This window comes from Fringilla coelebs (assembly GCF_963513975.1).
Source record: "Fringilla coelebs genome assembly, chromosome: 6".
Taxonomy (NCBI): Eukaryota; Metazoa; Chordata; class Aves; order Passeriformes; family Fringillidae; genus Fringilla; species Fringilla coelebs.
In genome coordinates, this window is record NC_140034.1 from 22,027,943 (window position 1) to 22,049,767 (window position 21,825).

Genomic DNA, 21,825 nt, shown 5'->3' on the forward strand with positions numbered 1-21,825 from the left:
GTTTTTAGGTTTTTTTTTTTTAGTTTTTCTTCCTAATAATTGACTTTCATCCAAATCTTCTTGCATTTTCCATTTATTTAAGCTTTGTACTTCAGGACTGAAACTTCCAATTATAGAGAGCAATCAAGTCTTGTTAAAGGCATCTGTTTATCAGTGCCTGCAGTCACCTCACAAGCTATTAGGATTGGTTACAGAAGTCTTCTCTAGTAGTGGAAGCATGCTCTGCTAAAATATTCTAACATAGCCCAAAATAACTTAAAAATGTCTTTCAGACACTTGCAGGCCCATCAATCTTGCATTTCAGTCATGGCTTCATCAGAATCCCTGCTGCTGGTACAGCAGGTGATAGTGATGCTACATTTGATAAAGTAGCCCTCTATTCATATATGTTTTAAAGACTTGGATCCATTTTTGGCTTGTTGTAATGATAGGGACTGATTGGGGTCTTCTATCCTGATTTTTAGATTTACCTTTCTTAACACTTGGTATGTTATTTTCACGTATAATAACCTTCCTCTGAGTTCTTAGTAGGTTACTGAATTCTGTAGCTGAGAGACTGTAAAGGACATGTGTAAGACTGAACATTAGCCTTGTCTCAATCACAGGAGGGAAGATGCAGTTTGCTATACAATTGTGCCAACTACAAAAGCAAAATGCATAGAAGTTGATTACTAATGATGTATGTGCACCTGGGAAATTAAACCTACATGCATACCAGATAATTAAAGAATTAGGTTTTCAAGAAGTAATTTTCTTTCTACTCTAATGACGATGGATTAATAATTTCTATGGTTCAGCTATCAATATTTCCAATGGAATTTACTCATTTTATGTATTTGCAGCTATTACTAAATGTTTGGTGTGTGTTTGTTTTAGGAACCAAGGTTGACCAGATTTGAGGCAGGATGAACTGTTTACCCGTTTGTGGGTTTTTTTCTGTAGGATCAGTAGAATTCTACTGGTTTAATCTCTCTCTTTAAAGCTTGAATTTTCAGGATCTTATAAAAAGTATTTTTGTTGTAGAAAAGCTGACTCCTGCAGTTTGATAAACATTGGCTCAGTTTAAATCAATTGGTTTTAATACTGCCTTTACTAACTCCTTAATGTTTATTCATGCTGGTCTCCTTAGCGCATTATCCTTTTTCAGTCTTTCTGCTCATTTGATGAAGCCTTCTGTTTGAGGCAAATTAGGACTAATCAAATAATTATAATACTGTCATGGCTGTGCACAGAGCATTGACCATTTTAGCTGATTTTATTACAATGTCATTTTGTAACATCTTTGTGCCCCCATACTGCAGAAACCCTTTGATATGAGCTAAGACTGTTGTGCTCGCTGCTGGACACACATTGTCGCTGCTCTAGAGAAGTTTAAATGATACAGAGAGCAGGGTAGTGTGAAGAAATCAGGCTTGCAGATACTCCTTCATTGGCTACAGCAAGGTTGGGCAATGCTACTACTGTGAGATTGGAAGTGCATATGCAGCCAGATCCTTCAAGTTCCTTCATGGTCACCAACACAGATATTCTATTAATAGACTAATAAACTCTGAAATGTGCTATTTTGAACAATTAGTAGGATCCTCTGGCAAAGTGCCTCTATTGTGGTCTTTCTGTAGTTAAAGGGAGCTTATGCAAAAGATGGAGACAAACATTTTAGTAGGACCCTGTTGCAGTAGGGCAAGAGCTGTTTTCAAATGAAAAGAAGGTAATTTCAGACTAGAAATAAGAAATAATTTTTTTAGTAAGGGTGGTGGAACACAGGCTCAAGTTCCCCAGAGAAGTGGTGGATGCCCCATCCATGGAATCATTCCAGGCCAGGCTGGATGGGGCTCTGAGCAACCTGGTCTAGTATTAGGTGTCCCTGCTTATGGCAGTGGTGTTGGAACTTGATCTTTAGGATCCCTTCCAGCCCAAACTGTTCTGTGATTCTAACAGATTTATCTTTCCAGTCACATCAAGCAACGTGATCCCTTCTTGTTGAGAGCTGCATCTTTTTATGATGAAGTTCATGGGGGAGAGCAGGCTGTCTTGGAGTTCTTTAAATGCAGCTGGTAGTTGCAAACAAAATCAGAAAGTGCAAATACAAAAATACTCCTCTGGGCTCTGGAATATGCCAAAGGCTTCAATCTCACCAGTATATATAAACTCAGTGAATACACAGTACATGCACCCAGCTGTTTTTTGGCATTCCTTTAGACTCCACTGGAACTATTTAGTTTGATAGCAAATGCAATGACGGATACTTAATATTAGCATAAATTTTGTTTCTCTGAGGCATTTTAATGCCAAAAATATCAGCCATCATTTTTCTTTCCTCCTTTTTCCGTTTCTGATTCTCTTTGGCTTTACTGTTGCCAATTTTTAAAATCAGATTTAGCTGTTTTCCTCTCTCCTTTAAAGCGCTGAGCATTTTTACCATCACCTCTACAGTGGCTCCATACTGAGTACCCACATAATCCAGGCAAATCCCCTGCATACAGTGTTGTTAAAAGCCAGAGTTAGAATGGTCACGAGCCTAACCTTTCACTGCTTCTCCTGAAATATATTTTTGCTTACGCTGCTTCCATATGGCCAATGAACACGAGCTTGCAGCCGTCTTTTGATTTCCTTGTCCACGCTTTCAAGTGCGCTGACTCTTTAACCAGTCTTCTCCCCCCATGTTATTTGTAGCTTCTCTCCTGAGTGGTGAACTCAGGAAGCATGCAAGTATGTCAGAGGAATAAATAACTTGACTCAGCTGTCCTGTTAGCATCTCCTGGGTGAATATAGCCCGGCCTTCCTGTGCTGCAGTGCAGCCCTTCTGCCGGGAGCACAGGCTTCGAGCAGGTACCACGGCTGGGACTCCTGGGTGCAGCGCTGGCCTCTAGTGGAAGGTGCCCGCTCCTTCTGGTGACCTCGGCCCTGAGACATACAGCCCAAAGACTCTTCCCATTCCCAAATTTGCTTTAAACCTGCATTCCCCATCAGCCCTATGAAAAAACCCACTGAGTTGATTCTGTCTTCAGCCTGGTTTGCTGAAAACTACAGTTTGAGCTATTAAACAGTAATATAACAGCACTGAGTTAAGGAATTATTCTAATTCCTTTCTTTAGGTTTCCCATTGTGCTTGGAGGTTCTCTTGGCATATGCTGATGTGAGCTGGTTCTTTCTAATATAAAACGGGGAATACAGTATTCTGGCCCATACATTTTAATATGCCTCTGTGCAATCTCAGGTTACATTGTATAATTATATATAATACTTTTCTGAAGATCTGTAATGAAAAGCTGCAGACAGCATCTGAAGGGGAGGATGTAAAATTCTTACTGCAGATATTGGCAGTGATGCAATGTTCACATAAGCAAACTTGGAGGAAGCAGACTAACATGTGGAGTTACCTTGTTGCTGTAACGTAAACAATGAGATAGGAAAAGTATTCTGAAAGATAAGAAATCTGTAGGTAATGTATAATAAAATTTAATTTACTATCTTTTATAGGGTAATCTCTCAGAAGAAACCAGCAAAACTTTGCTTTATATCTCCATCTTGTTTATGAGCTGTTATAAATGACTTTTTTCAGGTTGGCAGAATAGGCTGCTGTAGGAGGTCAGCGCTCCCTTACTGTGTGGGGTGAGTGATGCCTTTGGGTAGTTTGTGCAGGTGCATCACTGTTGATCCCTCTTTTTGCCTTGGGGTGTGAGTTTGTATCATGAGTCTGCTTTCTGACAGATGATGTTACAAGTGTCTTAAAATCAGCTCAAAATCAGCACATGCTTGGTCCTTAAACATCCATTACAGCATATTTAACAACATTGTGTTCTTCCTGTCTCTTAGTGCAACTTTTCCTTAAAAGGTAAAAGTTTTGGCATTTAATCACTGCTGAAGTGGAATTTTGTTTTGTTTCTTTCTTGGTTTAAAATCTCACTCTACTTTGTCTGGTTTTAAGTTATTTACTGTAGCCTCTAATAGGTGCCACTTTGTTTCTAATCTGACCCTTGCTTCCAGTCAGATATTCATAAATTGTGCTTGTCCTTTCTGCTAGTTGGCAAATCCAAAAACATTTGTTTTTTTTTTTCATCATGCATATATTATTAGAAGTCATGCTTGACTAGTGCTTTTCAGGAGAAGCCTTCAAGAGGAGAGTTTTTTATATCTTCTATGAAAAACATGTTCATGGCAGTAAAAGGGTAGTATGCTATTAGGTCTTCTCAAAAAAAAAAAAAAAAAAGAAAAGACATTGGCTGTTGTGTTGGGTTTTTTTAATGCTGAGGTATTTACAAGTATAATGTCCAGAAAACAGCTTATTATGTTAACATTACAAAAGATCTTCATAAGCCCTTGGGAGGCAACTTAGCTTCTGAAAGCTTAGTGGAGAATCTGTTAGATCAGCAGAAGAATATTGAATTCCTGGTTGAGATTTGAAAAATGCTTGTTTCCAAAACAGAATATGCTGAATTATGTCTTTCACTGAAACAGCCAACCAAAAGATGGAAATGTAGGAATAATAAACAGAATGAAAGTATAAGCCTTTGCAAAAACAAGGGGGTTTTAATGTGGAAAAATTTACAAGCTTGGTTGTATAATAGCATCGCTCTGACTTGAAGAAACAAAACTTTTAGAGAATAATATATGTAACTGAGTTTTCCTTGCCAGTTTACTTTGATTTAAGCACTTCCCAATGTCTGAAAACGCAGAGTTTTTGAAGAAGAAATTTTATCTTCTTTTGTTTGGCCCATCGATAGCAAGGTATATGGAGAAAAAGCACTATCCATGTTAATGAAATTGTGCTTTATCTTCTCTGTCATTGATGCTGGTGCTCTCAGAAAAGCAACCACAGAGTATTGCAGCCTGGTCCATATCCTTGCTGTGTAGGTTGTATGTAGCCGTTGTCTGTTTGGGGAAACAGGACACAATGGCTTCACATTGTTCTCTGTGCCATTGAATTGCATTATGATTTCCTTCTCTTTCCTTTGTTTGTTTGTTTTCACTGATGGAAGACTTTTAATGTCTGCTAAAAATCATAGTAAGCTTACATGGTCCAGGATTTCTGTAAAACGGGTTATAGGTAAGTCGTTTAGTTTGGGAACCATGGTGGATGCTACAGAACCTACCCTTTACACAAGCTCTTTTTATTCCACACAACAGTCAGTAAACATTAATGCTTAGCTTATAAAATGCCTTTCAGCATTACTTCCTGAAAAAGTAGGTTGAGATCTGCTGCTTTGATCTCCTTTCACACCATATGCATGCTGCTTTACATCAGGGCTGACCTGCTGGGCAGCAGCTCTGTGGAGGAGGACCTGGAGGTCCTGGTGGATAACAAGCTGTCCATGAGCCAGCAGTGTGCCCTTGTGGCCAGGAAGGCCAGTGGTGTCCTGGGTGCATCAAGAAGAGTATTGCCAGCAGGTCAGGGGAGGTGACCCTGCCCCTCTACTCAGCCCTGGTGAGGCCACAGCTGGAGTGCTGTGTCCAGCTCTGGGCTCCTCAGGACAAGAGAGACTTGGAGCTCCTGACACAGGTCCAGTGGAGAGCAACAAAGATGATTAAGGGACTGGAGCATCTCTCTCATGAGGAAAGGCTCAAGGAGCTGGGCCTGTTCAGCCTTGAGAAGAGACAACTGAGAGGGGACCTTGTCAATGTACACAGGTGTCTGAAGGGAGAATGCCAAGAGGAAGGATCCAGGCTTTTCTTGGTGGTGCCGAGGAACAAGCAAAGGGGCAATGGGCAGAAACTGATGCACAGGAAGTTCCACCTGAATATGAGGATAAATTATTTATTGTGCAGATGACTGAGCACTGTAACAGATTGCCCAGAGAGGTTGTGGTGTCTCCCACACTGGAGATAATACAGAAATGTCTGAATACAATCCTGTGCTAAGTGCTCTAGGCTGACCCTGTTTGAGCAGGGAGGTTTGACGGAATGACCCACCTTGGTCCCTTCCTTACCCATTCTGTGTATACATGCACTCAGAGCTGCCATAATCCTCATAAGCATTTAGATGGCCAAGTACCTTCTTTTAGTGAGCTTGATTTTTATTTTTAGTTCTAACAAACACCAAAACTTGTTTAGTTCTGGGAAAGCATTTGTACAAAGACGGGAAAAGTTTTATTATATTCCCTGGATTGTGGCTATCAGGAGAGGAGAAGACAAGAACCCTGCCAAGATAAGCAGTCCTATAAAATTCATAGCCCTCCTAGCAAAGGGTATCTGCAGAGGTCATGCTAAGATCAGTTAAGCTGTAGTATTTGGCAAGGTAAATGGATTACTGGATACATCCCTTCCTTGACTTAAATAATCTCTATTAAGGTAAATGATTCTGCCACAAATTAAGGATGGCACATCTATCAGTAGTTAATATAATGCTTCTCACCTCCAACACCTGGCAAGAATTCATAAGATGGAACCAGCTTGAAAAACAGTGTGAAGTGAATTACAATAGAGACTGAAAGCAACTTTTCCACAAAGAATGAACAGAGTATTTTCATCTTAAAGGTGCCTTATGGATCTGATATTAACTTGCTATCATTTTCTTTGAGTGATTTAAAACATCTTTAATGTGCTCCTGACAATCTTGTTAACAAAACCTATTTCTTTTTAGACACATACTGAGTCTTACCAGAGGCTGTGTGCTACTTTCAGACTACATCTTGACAGTTCTTAAAGAATTCTTACAAATCTCTGCTAATAAATGTTTTAATTTCCTTGATCACATAATGGAAACTGAACCTGAAGGTGTTTGATTGCATTACAGCATGAGCTGTTATTGAGGGACTGAGTAATTGGGCCAGTAAATATGTATCACAAGTGGAATGATTTTGCATGTACAGAATTCCAATCTATTTGTATCAAGGGTTTTTTTTTTCCTACATTTTTCATTTCATCATTAAAAACAAATATGTTAGTTTTGAATCAGTACGTAAGGCAAAGGCACGAAATTGCTTAGTTTAGCCTCTCTTTCCATGTTGACAACAAAGTAAATAGGTTAAATTAAGGCTGCAATAATAAAACTCTAATATTAGTGTTGAGCATCTACAAGTTTGGTTAATGAAAGAATATAGAGTACCTTCATCATAGCTGCCTAATGTGAGCTGGTATTTGTTGACCAACAAGAGCTTCTGCATACAACTTATATTATCACTGATGAGGAATCATTTTTCAAGATGTGTCCTACAATTTTGCCTTGAAGTCTTTGTAAGAACTAATTAAAAATGTAAAGCTTTCTTTATATTGCAGTAAGTATCTTTGTTTTAGATCCAGGAGGCAGTGATCTCTAGTGTGACAAGCAGATAAAATCCTGCCTGTGTGTGGTTTTGCCTGTCTGAAGTTGGTTTGCCCCTCTGAGTTCAGTGTCAGAGGGCAGTCTCTCTGTGTATAATACAACATGCTTTTTATTTCTCAAGAAGCCATGCTGATGAAGTGTTGCACTGTTTAGAACAGATTTGTGATTGCTCTCCAACTACTGCATAGAGATCAAGGCGGGGAGAGGGAAACAAGTACATCCTGGTTGAACTGAATTTTCTTTTGTGTTCAGTACCATCTATGATAGCTTATTTATCAACCTTAATAGATGACAGAAATGTTATAAATACTAGATTTTTATGGGAGATTAACTTCCACAAATCTTGATATGACTGTAGTGAATTTGCAAAAGGGTATAGAAGTACAGTAAAAGTTATTAGTTATCCTCTAATTTCAATGTTGTGTCAGAAGCTAGTTTAAGCCATTTACAGGACCCATGAGGGACTTGAGATGAGTTGATCTGATAAACAGTTCTAGTTTTTGTAACCTTTTGAAGAACTCAGTTCCAGTAATCTTCTCTTTTTTTCCCCCTTTCCTTCCTTTGCTGAAGGTCATTGCATTCTAGTTTCCTAGATGAAAGGACATTACCAGAATCATTGCACAACTTCTATGCAAGAGCAGTTGGCAGGGTGGTGTCTGATCTGGCCTTTTTTGAGTGGTCTTAAAAATGCAGCTGCATACTGCCAAAAAAGCTGATTACTGGAGAGTTTATGCAGTCCTGACAATTTTTCTAGGCCTACAGTTGAGCAGTTGTGGACAAAGCTCTAACCTTCAGGAGATGCTTGGGCTGGGAAGGGATTTAGAGGTCTTGTTTGAGTGTTCAAGCACTGTTTGGGTTGCGAGTGGGATTAGCAATGATACCTCCTCACTGCTGTTTCCAGCACTGCTTGGTTTGTCTTTGTGGTCCCAGAAAACATGGTGGAACCGTACTAGCAGTTAACAGCCTGCTACACCTGTGGGTACCAATGGGGCTGAACCAGCAAATGCTGGTAGAGCCAAACAGTGGATATATGCTTGTTACATAATGGTGCAAACACTATTCAATTAGCATGTGGAATCACTCTTCCAAGTGTAGGATTTTATAGTAGAGTAGGAGATTAGGCAAGTTGAAGTATAGAGAAGACTACTTGTGCAGAATGTAGGGAGAAAGGTAAGCTGTGCTCAATTTTTGTTTGATTCCTGGTTCTTTGCTTCACCACAACTACAGTTCTCTTCAGATGGTAATGACATATGATGGGCATTGAGCCATTGGGTAGAGATGCCACTGAATATATTTTCAAGTTCTTGGTAATATTATTGTAGACACAAGTTTTTAAATGAGTAATAATTTCATTAAGTTACTTAGTGGCTCTAGGGTGAAGTAAAAGCTGATAGACTTCTGAGATCCACGAACCCAAAGAAGGCAACATCTTCCAAATCTGTCAGTTGCTTTTAATAGGTGATTACATCTCTGTAGAGAACTGAAAGACTTGTTCTTGAGACTTGTTTACATTGCAAAGCAGTCTTCAATCTATAAGGACAAATCTAGAATCATAACCTGGTTTTATTGGTAGGAGTTTAGGGAAGACTGTGAAGCAGTTGCCAACTACAAATTAAGATTGCTCTTTAATCTTTAGTGTGGAAAGCTCCCAACAACATGGAAAAGGGTGTGAATGTGTAGAGGGGAAAACCATACGGGTGGTGAAATTCCTTCTGCTTCAACACTGTAAACTCCATGCTTTATGGGAACACAGAGAAGATGCATGTATGGCATTCCTTGTCCTGGGAGAGGGGCTGATCACAGCAGCTGTGTATATTACCTTACTACTCGTGAAATCTGATTTGTAATTTGATGCAATTGTACATCACTGACCTGACATATCAGAAACTATTGCATTTCTGTGTAGGAGATGTGCAGATGCAGCTTTCTCAGAAGATGCCAAAATAGCTTTTTTTCTGCATGTAGCTTGCTGTGGACACTTGTGTATTTATTGATTGCCTCAATATTAGAAATGCAAGTAGTGGCTTTTGGCCCACTATTTTTAGTATCTTGCAGTAAGCTTGGTTATTTTTATTTTATTGAGTTTGTTTCTTCTTCTCAGCTTCATTTTGCAGTCTGGGTTATTTAAAATGACCAAATAATTGGTCTGAAAGCGTAAGAGAAAGCTGCGTCTGCAGCAGAGGATCTGATGTGAATTAATTAAAAATGTAGTTTCATAAGTTCAAGAAGCCTTTGTGTTTTACTGAAATCTTACTGGTTTTTGGGGAAGATGAACTAAGCTTCTGGAGAAACTGTGGGGGAGAAAAGATTAAGAAATAATACTGTTAATGAAGAAGAAGAGATGTCTTAAGTGGCAGTCAGTGCTATTAAAAATAGCAGCTTCTACCTACTAATGATAGGCCAAGTTTTGCAAACTTAATAGGTTTCACCTTTTTTTCTTATGCTATGCCTTTGATGGGGTTTTGCTTTTGATTGCTTGGTTGTGGGTGGAATGTCTGATCCTCTTGGCAACAAACACTATATAGGTCTTAAAATTACATTTGTTCTGGCCTGGAGCAGAGCTGTGTGGGTGTTGGATGTTTCTTTGAGACCTGGAATTCCTGTTAGTTAATCACCTTATGTTATCTACAACTTTAAAGGAAGACGATGAATGTCTAGCAGCCACCTTCACTATGTGGCAGAGATCTGCATGCTGTACATTTAATGGTTCAGTTTATGAATCACCTGCCTGGGGAAGGCAGTGTTTGGGTAATCAGTTATCCAGAAATATACTTTGTGGACCAGAGACAAGTAAGTTAAGTGTTACTTATTATAGTCTCATCAAAGGCATAGTGCTTAATCTCATAATCACATTAGAGTATTAGTTGATCAGAAATGTATTATGATCTGCTTAAGTGAGATGATGTGAACCTTTTTCTGGGCAACACAGGATCATAGTGCAGTGTGCTAGGCTGGAATTTAATTAACTGATAAATAGGTTCTTCTATACATGTATCTGAACATTCCAAATATTTAAATTGTACTAGCTGTCTAATGTCCTGTGTACTAATTCTGACAAATATCAAAGAATCCCTACAGAAATGGCTGAATACATGATAAATTGGCTGCTGCCACTTAACTGAAGTGAGCTGGATTATCAGAAGTAATTGGTTTAATTTAAACCCAGCTCATTTTAACTAAAAAAGGTTAGGGAGCAGCCACGTGATAGTTCAGCAAAGAGATCTAAAGAGGAAAGTAGTAATTTACAATGGAGCAGGCAAGCAGGATAAAACATGTGAACAACACCAGCTTATTCAACAGGTTTTCCATTAATTATTCAAAGTCTAAGCAAACTCTTCTTCAAGATGCAGTTACTAATGAATTCTGAGAAAACTTTGACTCTTGTTTAAAAGCAGGTAACTGCCTTTTTTTTTTTGCCAACTACCACTTGATTGAAGGAAAACCTCATATGGAAAAAACTAGGCAGTGTTTAGACTTGATAGTTGTGCCTTTCCTGGTCCATTCAGACTTGTCAGAAAATGCATGATTAATCTTGGTTATGTGAAGGAGAAGAAAGTACAAATCTCAATTTGCATTTATTTTTAACGCTTCCATAAGCACAAGCAGGATATTAATGTCTTGTACTTTAGTTTGAGGTCTTGTATTGCAGTTATGGATGTGACTTATGGCAACTGAGTTCAGTCTCACCTTCACTTCTTTTCTAGGGAGAGCACGTGTGCAGCAGCTAGCAGAGAACACAAGATACTTCAGGAGACGACTGAAAGAAATGGGCTTTATCATCTATGGAAATGAAGATTCCCCTGTTGTGCCTCTGATGCTGTACATGCCAGCAAAAATTGGGTATGTTTGACAGCAAAACTTCTTACCCATCTTCTTTAAAGCTAGGTTGGTATAAGAATATTAAGTGTTTTCTAAATACAAGAAAATATTTGTTTGCTTTTTGCTTTTATGATCATTACTGATCCTATAAAATATGAAACTTGTATAAATGATCTTGAAAAAATTGAGGCTTGTAGCTTGGGGGCATCAAGAAAGCACTTTGGGGAAGCAATTTTGCCTCTATGTGTCACATTTTAAAGGCTGGACTGTGTGTTTCCATTATGTATAGTGTATAAATGTGCTAAAGAGGAGCTGAAATTGAATGGAAATTAACATTAAAAGTCACTGGAAGAAGTCTTTCAACTATCTCCTGGATCAGAAGGAGCCAACATTTTGATTGATGAACTTTGAAAATTAGAAAAGGAAAAGCAGTGGGGATGGAACATGATGGGACACAACAACATGTATTTAATGAATTCCAAGTTTTAAGAGGTTTAGATATAATCACTCAGGCATTGGTACGGTAAATACTAAAACACCTGTAGCACATAGGTTTATAAATTCTTGCAGATTTGTGGGGTGCTGTGTGGATAATTAAGACTAAAACTCTGCAAGAAGGATACATAAAATATATATTGAAAATTTTTTCAACATAAACAAAAACCTGATTTCAAGGACGGCTTAGCTTTCATCGCTACTTTTCAGGATTTGTATAATGCAGTGCTCAATCAACACTTTCAAATTTGGAAAACATAATTTCATTTTACGCTGTACTCAACATATCTAGTGCTTGACTAGCTTGGGCTTCAGTCTGGCACTTTTTAGGAAGCTAGATACCCTTGTTCTCCATCCTTCTCAGGGTAACAGAGTTTTAAAAGGCATGTTACCTTTATGGGTGCTTCAGACTACGTGTCCAGCACACAGAGGAGGCTGTTTCCACTGCCCAGCTCTACCAGTCAATACAGTCTTTTCCTTGGAAATGTTCATGGAAATATTTATTAGCTGAGTAGTTGGGCCAGTATCTTACTTAAAATGAGCAAGAAGAGAGAGCTGTGATGAGAATTAGCCCTTAGGATCTGCATTGCATTTACTTGATCTTTTCTTTGTCCCTTGTAGCCTGTTTTTAAAACAGTTTGAGAGTAGTAAATGGATACAAAAGGAAGTGTATCAGGATGCACCTATTTATAAGGAAAATAGTTGTGGCAGAAAATTTAAAGACCTAGTAAAAGAATGTTATTTTATATGTTCTTATAAACCTCTTAAGTTCATTGCTACTTCTCACAACAAGGTCTGTTCAAAAAGAATTAACCAGTTCCTGTGGCCTCTAGAAACACCCCCAACTGCACTGCCATTACAGATCCAATCAAGATCTTTGTGCCTCTCATTGTATAAGTCACAGCCACTACTTTCTTTAGTCTCCTTAAGAATTTGTTTTGTTGAAGATAGTGTGTGACAGTTGCACGATATTTTTGCACCTTCCCTAAAAATATTAGTTATCATACTAGTTTATCTCAATTTACTGTGGTGATTAGGTGGTTCCCATGATACTTATAAAGTGGTACATTCTGTGTTGCAATAATGTACTTTAATAAAATTAAATTCGTGAAAACAAAACATCTTGAAATTGCAGAAACATCCGCTTTGGGGCATTGCAGCATGAGGGGTTCCTTGTGTAGTCAAACTTCTGAGCCAAAATCACTCTTTCCTTTTGGAAAGATTTCCGAGCTTAGGTTACAAATCCATTTAGAAACAGCCTGCTAAAAGACCAGTCTCTGCCACATATAATCTTTCATCTTTGTTAGAACTTAATACACTGAAACCTTTTGAGAAGGACCACCTTGGGATTGAATTTAAAAAAAGCCTTTTGTGAGCTGGCATTTCTGCCTCTAAAAAGAAAGCACCGGAAGCTCCAAACCATGGTGTGACAGCCTTGCTGCAGCAGAGGCCTGTGTGGGTTACCATACCGAGTCCTTATGCTCCTGCTTTGCCAGCAGTGCAGTAACTGTGACTGTCTCCTTCTCTCTGGCAGCGCGTTTGGGCGTGAGATGCTGAAGCGGAACATCGGTGTTGTGGTTGTGGGCTTCCCTGCCACCCCCATCATCGAGTCCAGGGCCAGATTCTGTTTGTCTGCAGCTCATACCAAAGAGATGCTTGATACAGTAAGTGTCTCATCTTGTCTTCCTTATGCTCATGCCTCCTAATAAACAGATAAAACAATTGTCTGGGTTTTGTACACTGGTTCAATGTTTGGTACACAGCATGGTTGCACCTAATCTTCAAAGCCCTTTGCAATAGAGCTGGCAATGACTCCATATCTTTCCTTGCTTTAACAGTGTGGAACGGACTTTTCTTGTCCTATTTTAAAAGGAGACAAGTCTCATTCCTGTGAGACAATGCTTTTTACCATCTTTAAAGGCTATACTTTGCATTAAACTGGTTAGAAGGAAACATTTTGCATCTTCTGACCCTAGATGTTAATGGTAAGAGAAAAAAAATTAAAAGGCCTGAGAATCTCCAAAATATTTATATTCCTCTCAAAAGGGAGCACATGATTACTAGTGAGAATTTTTATTCCAGAGATTACTATTCCTATTCTTGTTTAAAGCTTCAGGGCACTGTATCTTAAATGACCGTGTCCTGGTGAGTCTGTACCACATGCAATGCCTTGCTTACCCTTAGCAGCACTTGCAGGGGGAATGGAGGTCCCCTCAAAGGAGCCTGCATCACAGTTGGGAGATGCTGCTTTCAAAGAGTAAGGGTGGTGGTTACTCTCTGACTAACAGAGTTGAAAGAGTTGAAAGATACGAATAAGTCTCACTATTCTTAGTATGTCTTGGTGTGGTAGCTACATTCAGTTTTGAGTTTTCTGAATAATCTTTTCTCATGGACATGAAAAAGGCTGTCTTAGGCACTGCCAAAGTTCTGCATTGCACTTTTTTCCCCACTTTTAGGGTCTGTGACTCAGACTATAAACTAGGTTGAGTCATGAATTTGGACTTCATTAGAGTAGACTCTATCCTATTCAGAGACCTGCTTGAAAGAATCCCATAGGATACAGTCTCAAAGAGCAGAGGTGTCCAGGACAGCTAATTGATTTTTCCTCCCCACTCCTTCCCTGAAGAATGATCTATCCTGATTTAAAGGAGGGGAAATGTGGTAGGAAGCCTGCATGGATGAACAAACCAACAAAAATATATCATGAAAGTGTATAAGAGGTGCAGGCACAGACAGGTGACCAGGGATGGGGTCAGGAAAACCAAAGCCCGCCTGGAACTCAGTCTGTCAAAGGATATCAAATGCAGCAGGCAGAGCTTTTATGGGGCATTAGTGGCAAGAGAAAGAGTAGAGAAAATGTGGAGGACTGCTGCTGAATGGCACAGGGAAATCAGGTGAGAAATGCAAGAGGCAAAGGGTACTCAGTGCCTTTGTTGTCTCAGTCTCCTGGTGAGACTTAGGAATCCTGAGACCATGAGATTAGTGGAAAAGTATGGAGCAGTAAATAGTTACCTTTGGTGTGAAGGAGGCCAAATAAGGGAACATTTAAACAAAATCAACATGTACAAGTCCATGGGACCTGATGAGCTGCATCCACAAGTATTGAGGGAGTTGGCTGTCACTGCAAGGCTACCCTTGATTATCATCTTTGGAGGAAGAGTTCATGGTGGCTGGGGGAGGCTCCTGAGGACTGGAAGACAGCCAATGTCACCTTCTTCTTGAAGAAGAGCAAAAAAGTGTAAGGAATTGCAGGTTGAAAAGCCGTACCTCTATCTTGAGAAGATTGTGGAGGAAAAAATCTTGAAACTATTTTTGAACATTTTGTGGACAAGGTGATTGGGAGTAGTCACAGAGTTAGGAAGGGGAAATCATGCCCCATGTCCAAATATGATCAGGTGGTAACACTTCAGTATGTGAACAGCAAAGAGGATATCTAACAGATAGTTACTAATGTCTTATAAAAAAGAATAGATTCAACCTTTTCACACTTGACTGCTACAGAACTTACATAAAAATCCACAGCTTAAAATTACAAGCTTTTAAAAATTAATTTCTTTTTAAAAAATAGTGAGGTAGTGTGTGATTTGAGCAGTTTCATAATGTATGTGTAGTGTCATTGAGTAGTATCACCCTGCCATGTATCTGCAGTGCTGTACTTGCTGCTCCTGAGTTGTTTCTGCCTGTGACAGAAACAACACTCCCTAACAGTCCAACAACAGACTGCTTGAGGAATTCCTTCCCAGCTACCTGTCCTGCTACTCTTCCCTTAAATATCTCAATTTAGTTGTTTCTATTCCAAATAAAGGTTTGGAACCAGTACTTTGAGAGAAGACCCTCACCTTTGCTTCCTTTTGCCCTGTATAAAAATAGTATCAGACTTGGCTCAGAGTGTGGTAATAGACCTGAGTTCATTGACACAAATGAGGGAGCAGTAATTTCTGGGACAGGTGGCATGAAGTGGGGATGAATGGATAAGAGATGGGAGGAAGGAAAATAAAGAAAACTGAAGTCTCTGAAATTATATTGCTGCAAATTGACATACTCTTTCTAAAGCTGAAACTGTACAAACTTGATGTGCAGGCACTACCTGAACAATTGTGCAGTTTTACAGTTGGTTAGGTTCTTGGCCTTCTCTTTTAGTGACTAGTTGGGGCCTTTGCCATAATAAGCCGCTTTTGTAGGGTCTGTATAAATACCACATTTGCGTTCTTCCAAAATCTATCTGTAACTTTTATTACTCTGCTTTAAAAACTTCTTTTCCTGTCAATTCTTTCTGCATTTTCCAAAAAATGTTTCAAATTTTATGCACGTAACGTAAGATTCATTGCTAGAGTACCTCTGTAAGTGTCAAATGTACTAAATTGAGGAAATGCATGTTCAATATATTAGAGCTTGTCTGCTAAGAAAATTAATCCAGAGCAAAATGAGGTGTGAATTTTGAAGTGAATGAAGAAATCCTGATTTAGCTCAGTATGTGGAGGCTTTTTTCCAAGTTAGAGTAACCCCCTTTATGGTTCAAAATAGCTGCATGCTCAGAACCCAGAACATTGGCAAGAGGAGTTAATAAGGAGCAAGTCTTTGTGTCAGTGACTTTGTGCAGTGTTTTCTTGTGATGCAGTGAAAAGGGACTGATTTCAGGCAGCTAATCATTAAGGCAGACCTCAGGTCTAATCCCTTTTGCTAACTGTGGCAGCAATATCCAGGAGGAGGAAGAACTGAAGTGAATTGACTTAGGGAGAAATGGCAGACAGCTTCTTCAAGGCACTGACAGAGGAGACAACTTGGTATCCCATCTTTGTATTCATGGATGCTAACTAGGGTTCTTGTGGTATTTTTTTAAACAAAACTTAACCAGGTTTGAAGCATAGGGAAGAGAGGCTTCTCTTGCAAATAATGATATTTGTAATGCTTGCTTGTTCTTATTAAATACACCCACATGATGAGGAACAGTACTTAGTTAAAATTTTAACTGTTCTATGTAAATAAAACTTCCTTGCCTAAAAATATTTGGCTTAGGATCAGAGTGAAGTCCCCCATAACCTGCATCGCTGTGGGCTGTGCTTTCTTTTCAGTGATGAAAAATATATTACACTCTCCTAAAGTCAGAGTACACCAATGCCATTTCCTTTGTAGTCTTTGCTGGTCACATGGTCCTTTTTGTTTTAAATTAATAAAATCCTAAATCTGCATTCAAGAATAACAGTTAACATACTCTTTCAACAGAAATTCAGCTTTAAATTACTTCCATATGGGATCTTTACTTAAGGCTCTGGCAGACTGTGCCCACACTTTTGTTTTGTTTTGTTTTTACTGAGGTCCAACTTCTGGGTTTGTCGTTCCCCCAGATTTTAGAGTGCAGAGGTTTCTGCTGCCAGATATAACAAGCATGAAGGGCCATTGTTTAAAGAAACAAAAACTTGAACTATCCATCTAGGAAGAAAAAATATGTAAAGCTATTAACCCCCATCTTCCAACTGTCCTCAAGAGACAAGCATTTGACACAGATTGGAGCATCAGTGTTGAATTAGTGACATTCTGAAGCAATGCTGAATGTACCTATCTCAATAAATTTACAGTTCAAGGACAAAGAATGCCAACCTTTGAATTAAAAAAAAATCATATTGAACTTGAAAGTGATCTTCTGAATTAATTTTTGCCACTTGCCTATATAAAATAGCTAGCATCATGTGCTATTGCAGATTTGTCTGTAGCAACTGATGTATTTTGTAGTTTGCTCTAGGAGTGTTCTGTAGAGAAATTAAGTTTAGGATTTGACTTTTAACAGACCCTATTGTGTGTGGACCAATGTTTTATCAGAGATTGCAACACAATGGAAGTATGATTAACTGAGCTGGGACTTCCCTCATTTCTTATGCAAGCAGATGTTTGATCTCTGGTAAACTTCATAATATTTGAGTTCAGGTCAAAATGGTGAAAGGCTGTGCTAATTCAGTAGAATATTCTGGGCCATCAGTTGCTTGAGTGCGGCCTTTGTGGCAACCTCAGTGGGACTTGCTTTCCAAGGGGAAAAGGCTTAGGGTCCTACCCAGAATAACTTTTTGTTTTTCTTTCCTTGGATTGTCTAGCAAAAATCTCCTGTGCCATGTTGTTTATGACATACAGATTTCATCTGTAGCTGTATATGGACAATGCAAATTAACCAAATGTAGATATAACGAATGCATCTATAGAACTTGTTGGCTCACTATTATAGTTTGTCTTTGCTATTTTGCAATTTAAAAAATACAGTAGATCAGGTTTGGTAGCACAGGTTGTTTTCAAAATGAATGATACATAAGGAGGAGTCAAACCTCAAACAAAATGTACTCTTTTTTTTTTCTATTTTAGCTTCATTACCTCCAGGAAGGGAAGAACATTATTCTGTTTTTCTATCTATGAATATTCACGGGGTTTGCTGGATATTATAATCCTGTTCTGGAACTGGGGTAGTCAGGTGGATGCATAGGCACTGTCAGTTGTCACCAGTGCTGTTTATGTGGTCTCAACAGTTCTAAACACTAAAATGAAAAAAAAATCCTATGCATTTCTGAAGGTATTGGCTTCTAGCACAGTAAAATCTGAAGTAAAATGGCTGTCAGAGCAGTCTGCAGGCATGCATAAAGGAAGATGTGTGGATAACTTGCATCTGTCTCCTCTGCTGATCTACTGTGGTCTCTTTGTCAGGCTTTAAAAGAAATCAATGAAGTTGGGGACCTTTTGCAACTGAAATATTCCCGTCGCCGTTTGGTACCTCTCTTGGACCGGCCGTTTGACGAGACCACATATGAAGAAACAGAAGACTGAGCTCCCTCCATGTGCCTCAGTGGGAGGGACACGCCCCATGGGACACTCCGTGGCACACAGGCCACAGCATCCGTGAACAACACACTTATGACTGCTTAGTATAAGAGACATTTCCTCACAATACTGAAGTGGCCACATCAGCTCTAAATGGCATTTTGTAAATAGGGAGAGGAGAAAAAAATTCTTTGATTTCTGTGTCTTCAGGGTCTGGCCCTAGAGGTGCTTGGCTTTATTTTTTTCTTGTTGCTTTTTTTTTTATTTATTTGTCTCAATGAGTTCACAGCAACCTAAGTTGGCTGTGGCTGGTTAGTTCAGACTTTGTATGCACCATTAGCCTTCCAAATGCTGGCTGAGATGTTGTGAGCATGTGTGACGCTGGCATGGCAGCATTTTCAGTGTCACTGCTAGGTGTCTGATCTTCCCAATTAGGAATGAGCTGACCTGTCTGTTTCTGGAGACTTCCTAGAGAAACTGTTGATTGCTAACTTTGACATATTTAACAAGATGGATAATCAACCAAAGTTGGTTTTTTTTTTTCATTTGCAGTTACTTATGTTTAAAACTTGAATTTAGCCTTTTTAAAATAAATGTGTTGTTGACATGTCGCTGACAGAACCATTGTTCCCAAACATTATTTAGTTTTGTAAGCCACAGGCAGAAGGACTTCTGGAACTGTAGCCTCTTTTCTTTCCCAGCATGGATACCAGATTGTCTCCTGGTTTTGACACTAATTGTCCTTTTGATAGAGGGTAAGTGATGGAGAGGGGTTTGTTTTGTTTTGTTTTTAATACTTCTATTTGAAAAAAAGAAAAAATATGGGTTGTATATGTGTTGCTTTCTCATCTTCAGGTTAGTTTCTCTTGCTTTAGAAGTATCATAAAGTCATGAACAAGTCACTAAGTCCTAGAAGGGAGCCTTTGGGTTTAAACAAACTAGAGCAAGTCTCGTGCTTAGTCTTAAGACGAAGCCCCCTCAATAAGCAGGCCTATACAAGGAGTGACGATTAGGAGAACCATCTATTTCATGCAGATCTGTGAAAGACTGCTGCCCTTTTCTGTGCTAGCTCACTGTTTCTTGTCATCTGTGAGGTGCTCTTCACTGGCCCTGTTATGCATATGGATAGCTTGTAGTCAAACATTACATTTTGGCTGGCCAGCAAAGTCCCCATTGGCAGCTGCATATTTGTAGGTCTTCCCTGAAGAGAGACAATGTCCTCATAATTGCATTTAGTTTAATATCTTTATTCTTTTATACTTCTGTTACTTACTGATCAACACTGCTCAAATGAGTGTTCCCTGAGCCAATTGCTGTTTGAAGTCTTTATTTGCAAGTTTCATACTGTCCCTCTGTTTCAAATAGATGCCTTTGCTCTAACACACCTTAGAACTGGTCTGCTACTTAGTATTTACATCTTGAATTCTTTCAGTGAACAGAATGGATCAACAAGAAGGTATCAAAAGCTTAAATATGGGTCAATTGCAGTATAGTTTTTTTCTCTATTTTATATTTAGACATACACGATTTCTGCAAAGATAGTAAAACGTTAACATTGTGTCAATTGGGTTGGGCCAGCTCTTCAGTTTGGGTTAGCAAAATACTTTTTGCAGGTTACTGGGGTTTTAGAAACAGACTGATCATCATAATGTTAAAGCAGAGAGCAACTCAAAGCTCTTTCTGTGGTGCTGAAAAAAAAATAATTCTTTTAAAATTCTTTAATGTTCACTCTGCAACTAACAGGGAGGGAGTGTTTTGGCCACTAGAACCAAGCAGTTCTGCTAATACAAAGTGGTGAGTTAAAGCAGAATTGGTTTCTCTTTTATAGACTATCTAACTTCATGCCTTTATAGATCTTGTTACATTTTAATGTAATGGAACTTCAAAACACTGGTTCATTTTTTTACCATTGAATTTCAGAAATTTAATTATATGAGAAGAAATGAAACTGACTGCTTGAAAATAAGTCCAGTTAACTGTTTCTGTCTTAATCCGTTAATGTTGGTTAGCTATTCTTCTGGAGCTGAGTGAGTGCAGAGTCTGTATGTGCAGCTTGGATAGCTATGAAATAGTCTCATGTGTTCAGGCAGAGTTAATAAACAGCAGTTAGCTGAGCTTACTTTCTCACCCATGTTCTGCCCAGGACTAGCTCTAACATTCCAGCAGATTACCTGCTTTCTGACTTCAAGAAGCTTTACTGATTTTTTTTTTCCTCTGGATTGTACTAGGGAACAAGAGGAGGTTAGTACAGGAAGCCCTGACATCAGCCCTGATGCTATTAACTTGATCATGAAATAGCTTAAGAGCAGACAAAACGGATCAATTTAAAGGCTTGGATCAGTAGGTAGCTGTTTTTAAGCAGTCACAAATGCACAGTGTGTTTGTCTGCTGCGTAGCTGACTCAGCTTGGAAGCTGTGATGTATTAAATTAGAAGTGGGTTATCACAGATTCTACAAGTGTTGAATCTTAACCTTGTTTCTGGGAATCAGTTTCAGAGCAGTTTGTCTTTGGAAGCGAGAAAAGCATCTGGAAAAATCTTCATAATATAGATAAATCCTGTGTAATACTTCTGAAATAGTGTTCAAAAATTACTAGTGTCCATTTGGTTTCTAGTTGTACTTGTTGAGGAAATTGTGTTCAAGCTTCTGCCTTTTAGTATCTGTCTGCTGTGTCACACTGTCTGCATATAACTTTGAATTTTGAGTTGCAAAGGCACTTCAGAAATAATTCTGGCAGTTAGCATTTGCAAAGTACTTGGTTACATTTCAGCCTTGCCATATCCTTTTTGGAAAGCAAATCCCCCCACTCCTCTCTGAGGTCTTTTGTTCAAGAGAGGCTGTTTTGCCAAAGTTTGGTAAAAATTATGAAACCTGTTGAAACTGCTTCTGAAAAAGTAAGAGTTACAAGCCCAAGATTTCACTTTTAATTCAGTAATTCACTGAGCTTGAAAGCCAAGGAAACCTTTTTGCATCTGCTGAAAAAACTCCAATAAAGGTTTGTGCTAGGCAAACCTACAGCATGTATGCTGTCACAGTATGTGTAGGATGGATTGCTGCTTTGATATTTATGTACTGACCAGAAATCTGTCTCCTTTTTCTCCTGGCAGTAGAAATGAATGAAAGAACCAATCTTGAGAGATCACAAAGGAAGAAAAGCTGCTTAAGAAATAAAACTTCAGTCCCTGCCAACTTTTCAGAGACATTCTAATTGAAAATGACTCCTGGTATTTCTTAAGAGATGCAAAATTGAAAAGAAAATGAAGGCTGCTTTTGAACAAAGGATTTTTGCTCAGTACTGTATATTGGCTAAACTTACTCATAAATATACAATAGTTACCTTCCCACTACCTCTCTGAAGAACTAAGCAAGCAAGTTTTTGCCTCTCTTGAGCAGAGTGAAGAATTTAGAACCATTACTGTTTTTAAGGCTAATGGCCATATTCTTTCACTCAT

At 38.8% G+C, this 21,825-nt stretch overlaps 1 protein-coding gene across 1 annotated transcript in view; it reads left to right on the plus strand.

The window, feature by feature from the left end:
• SPTLC2 (serine palmitoyltransferase long chain base subunit 2) overlaps positions 1–19,177 on the plus strand; it is a 70,269-nt gene extending 51,092 nt beyond the window's left edge. Inside the window, exons 10-12 of the mRNA XM_084208047.1 lie at positions 10,966–11,101; positions 13,110–13,239; positions 18,260–19,177. Coding sequence (XP_084064173.1) covers positions 10,966–11,101; positions 13,110–13,239; positions 18,260–18,379 — 386 coding nt within the window. The 3' untranslated portion in view covers positions 18,380–19,177. The remainder of the gene's footprint in view (positions 1–10,965; positions 11,102–13,109; positions 13,240–18,259) is intronic.
• The last annotated feature ends 2,648 nt before the right edge of the window (positions 19,178–21,825 follow it).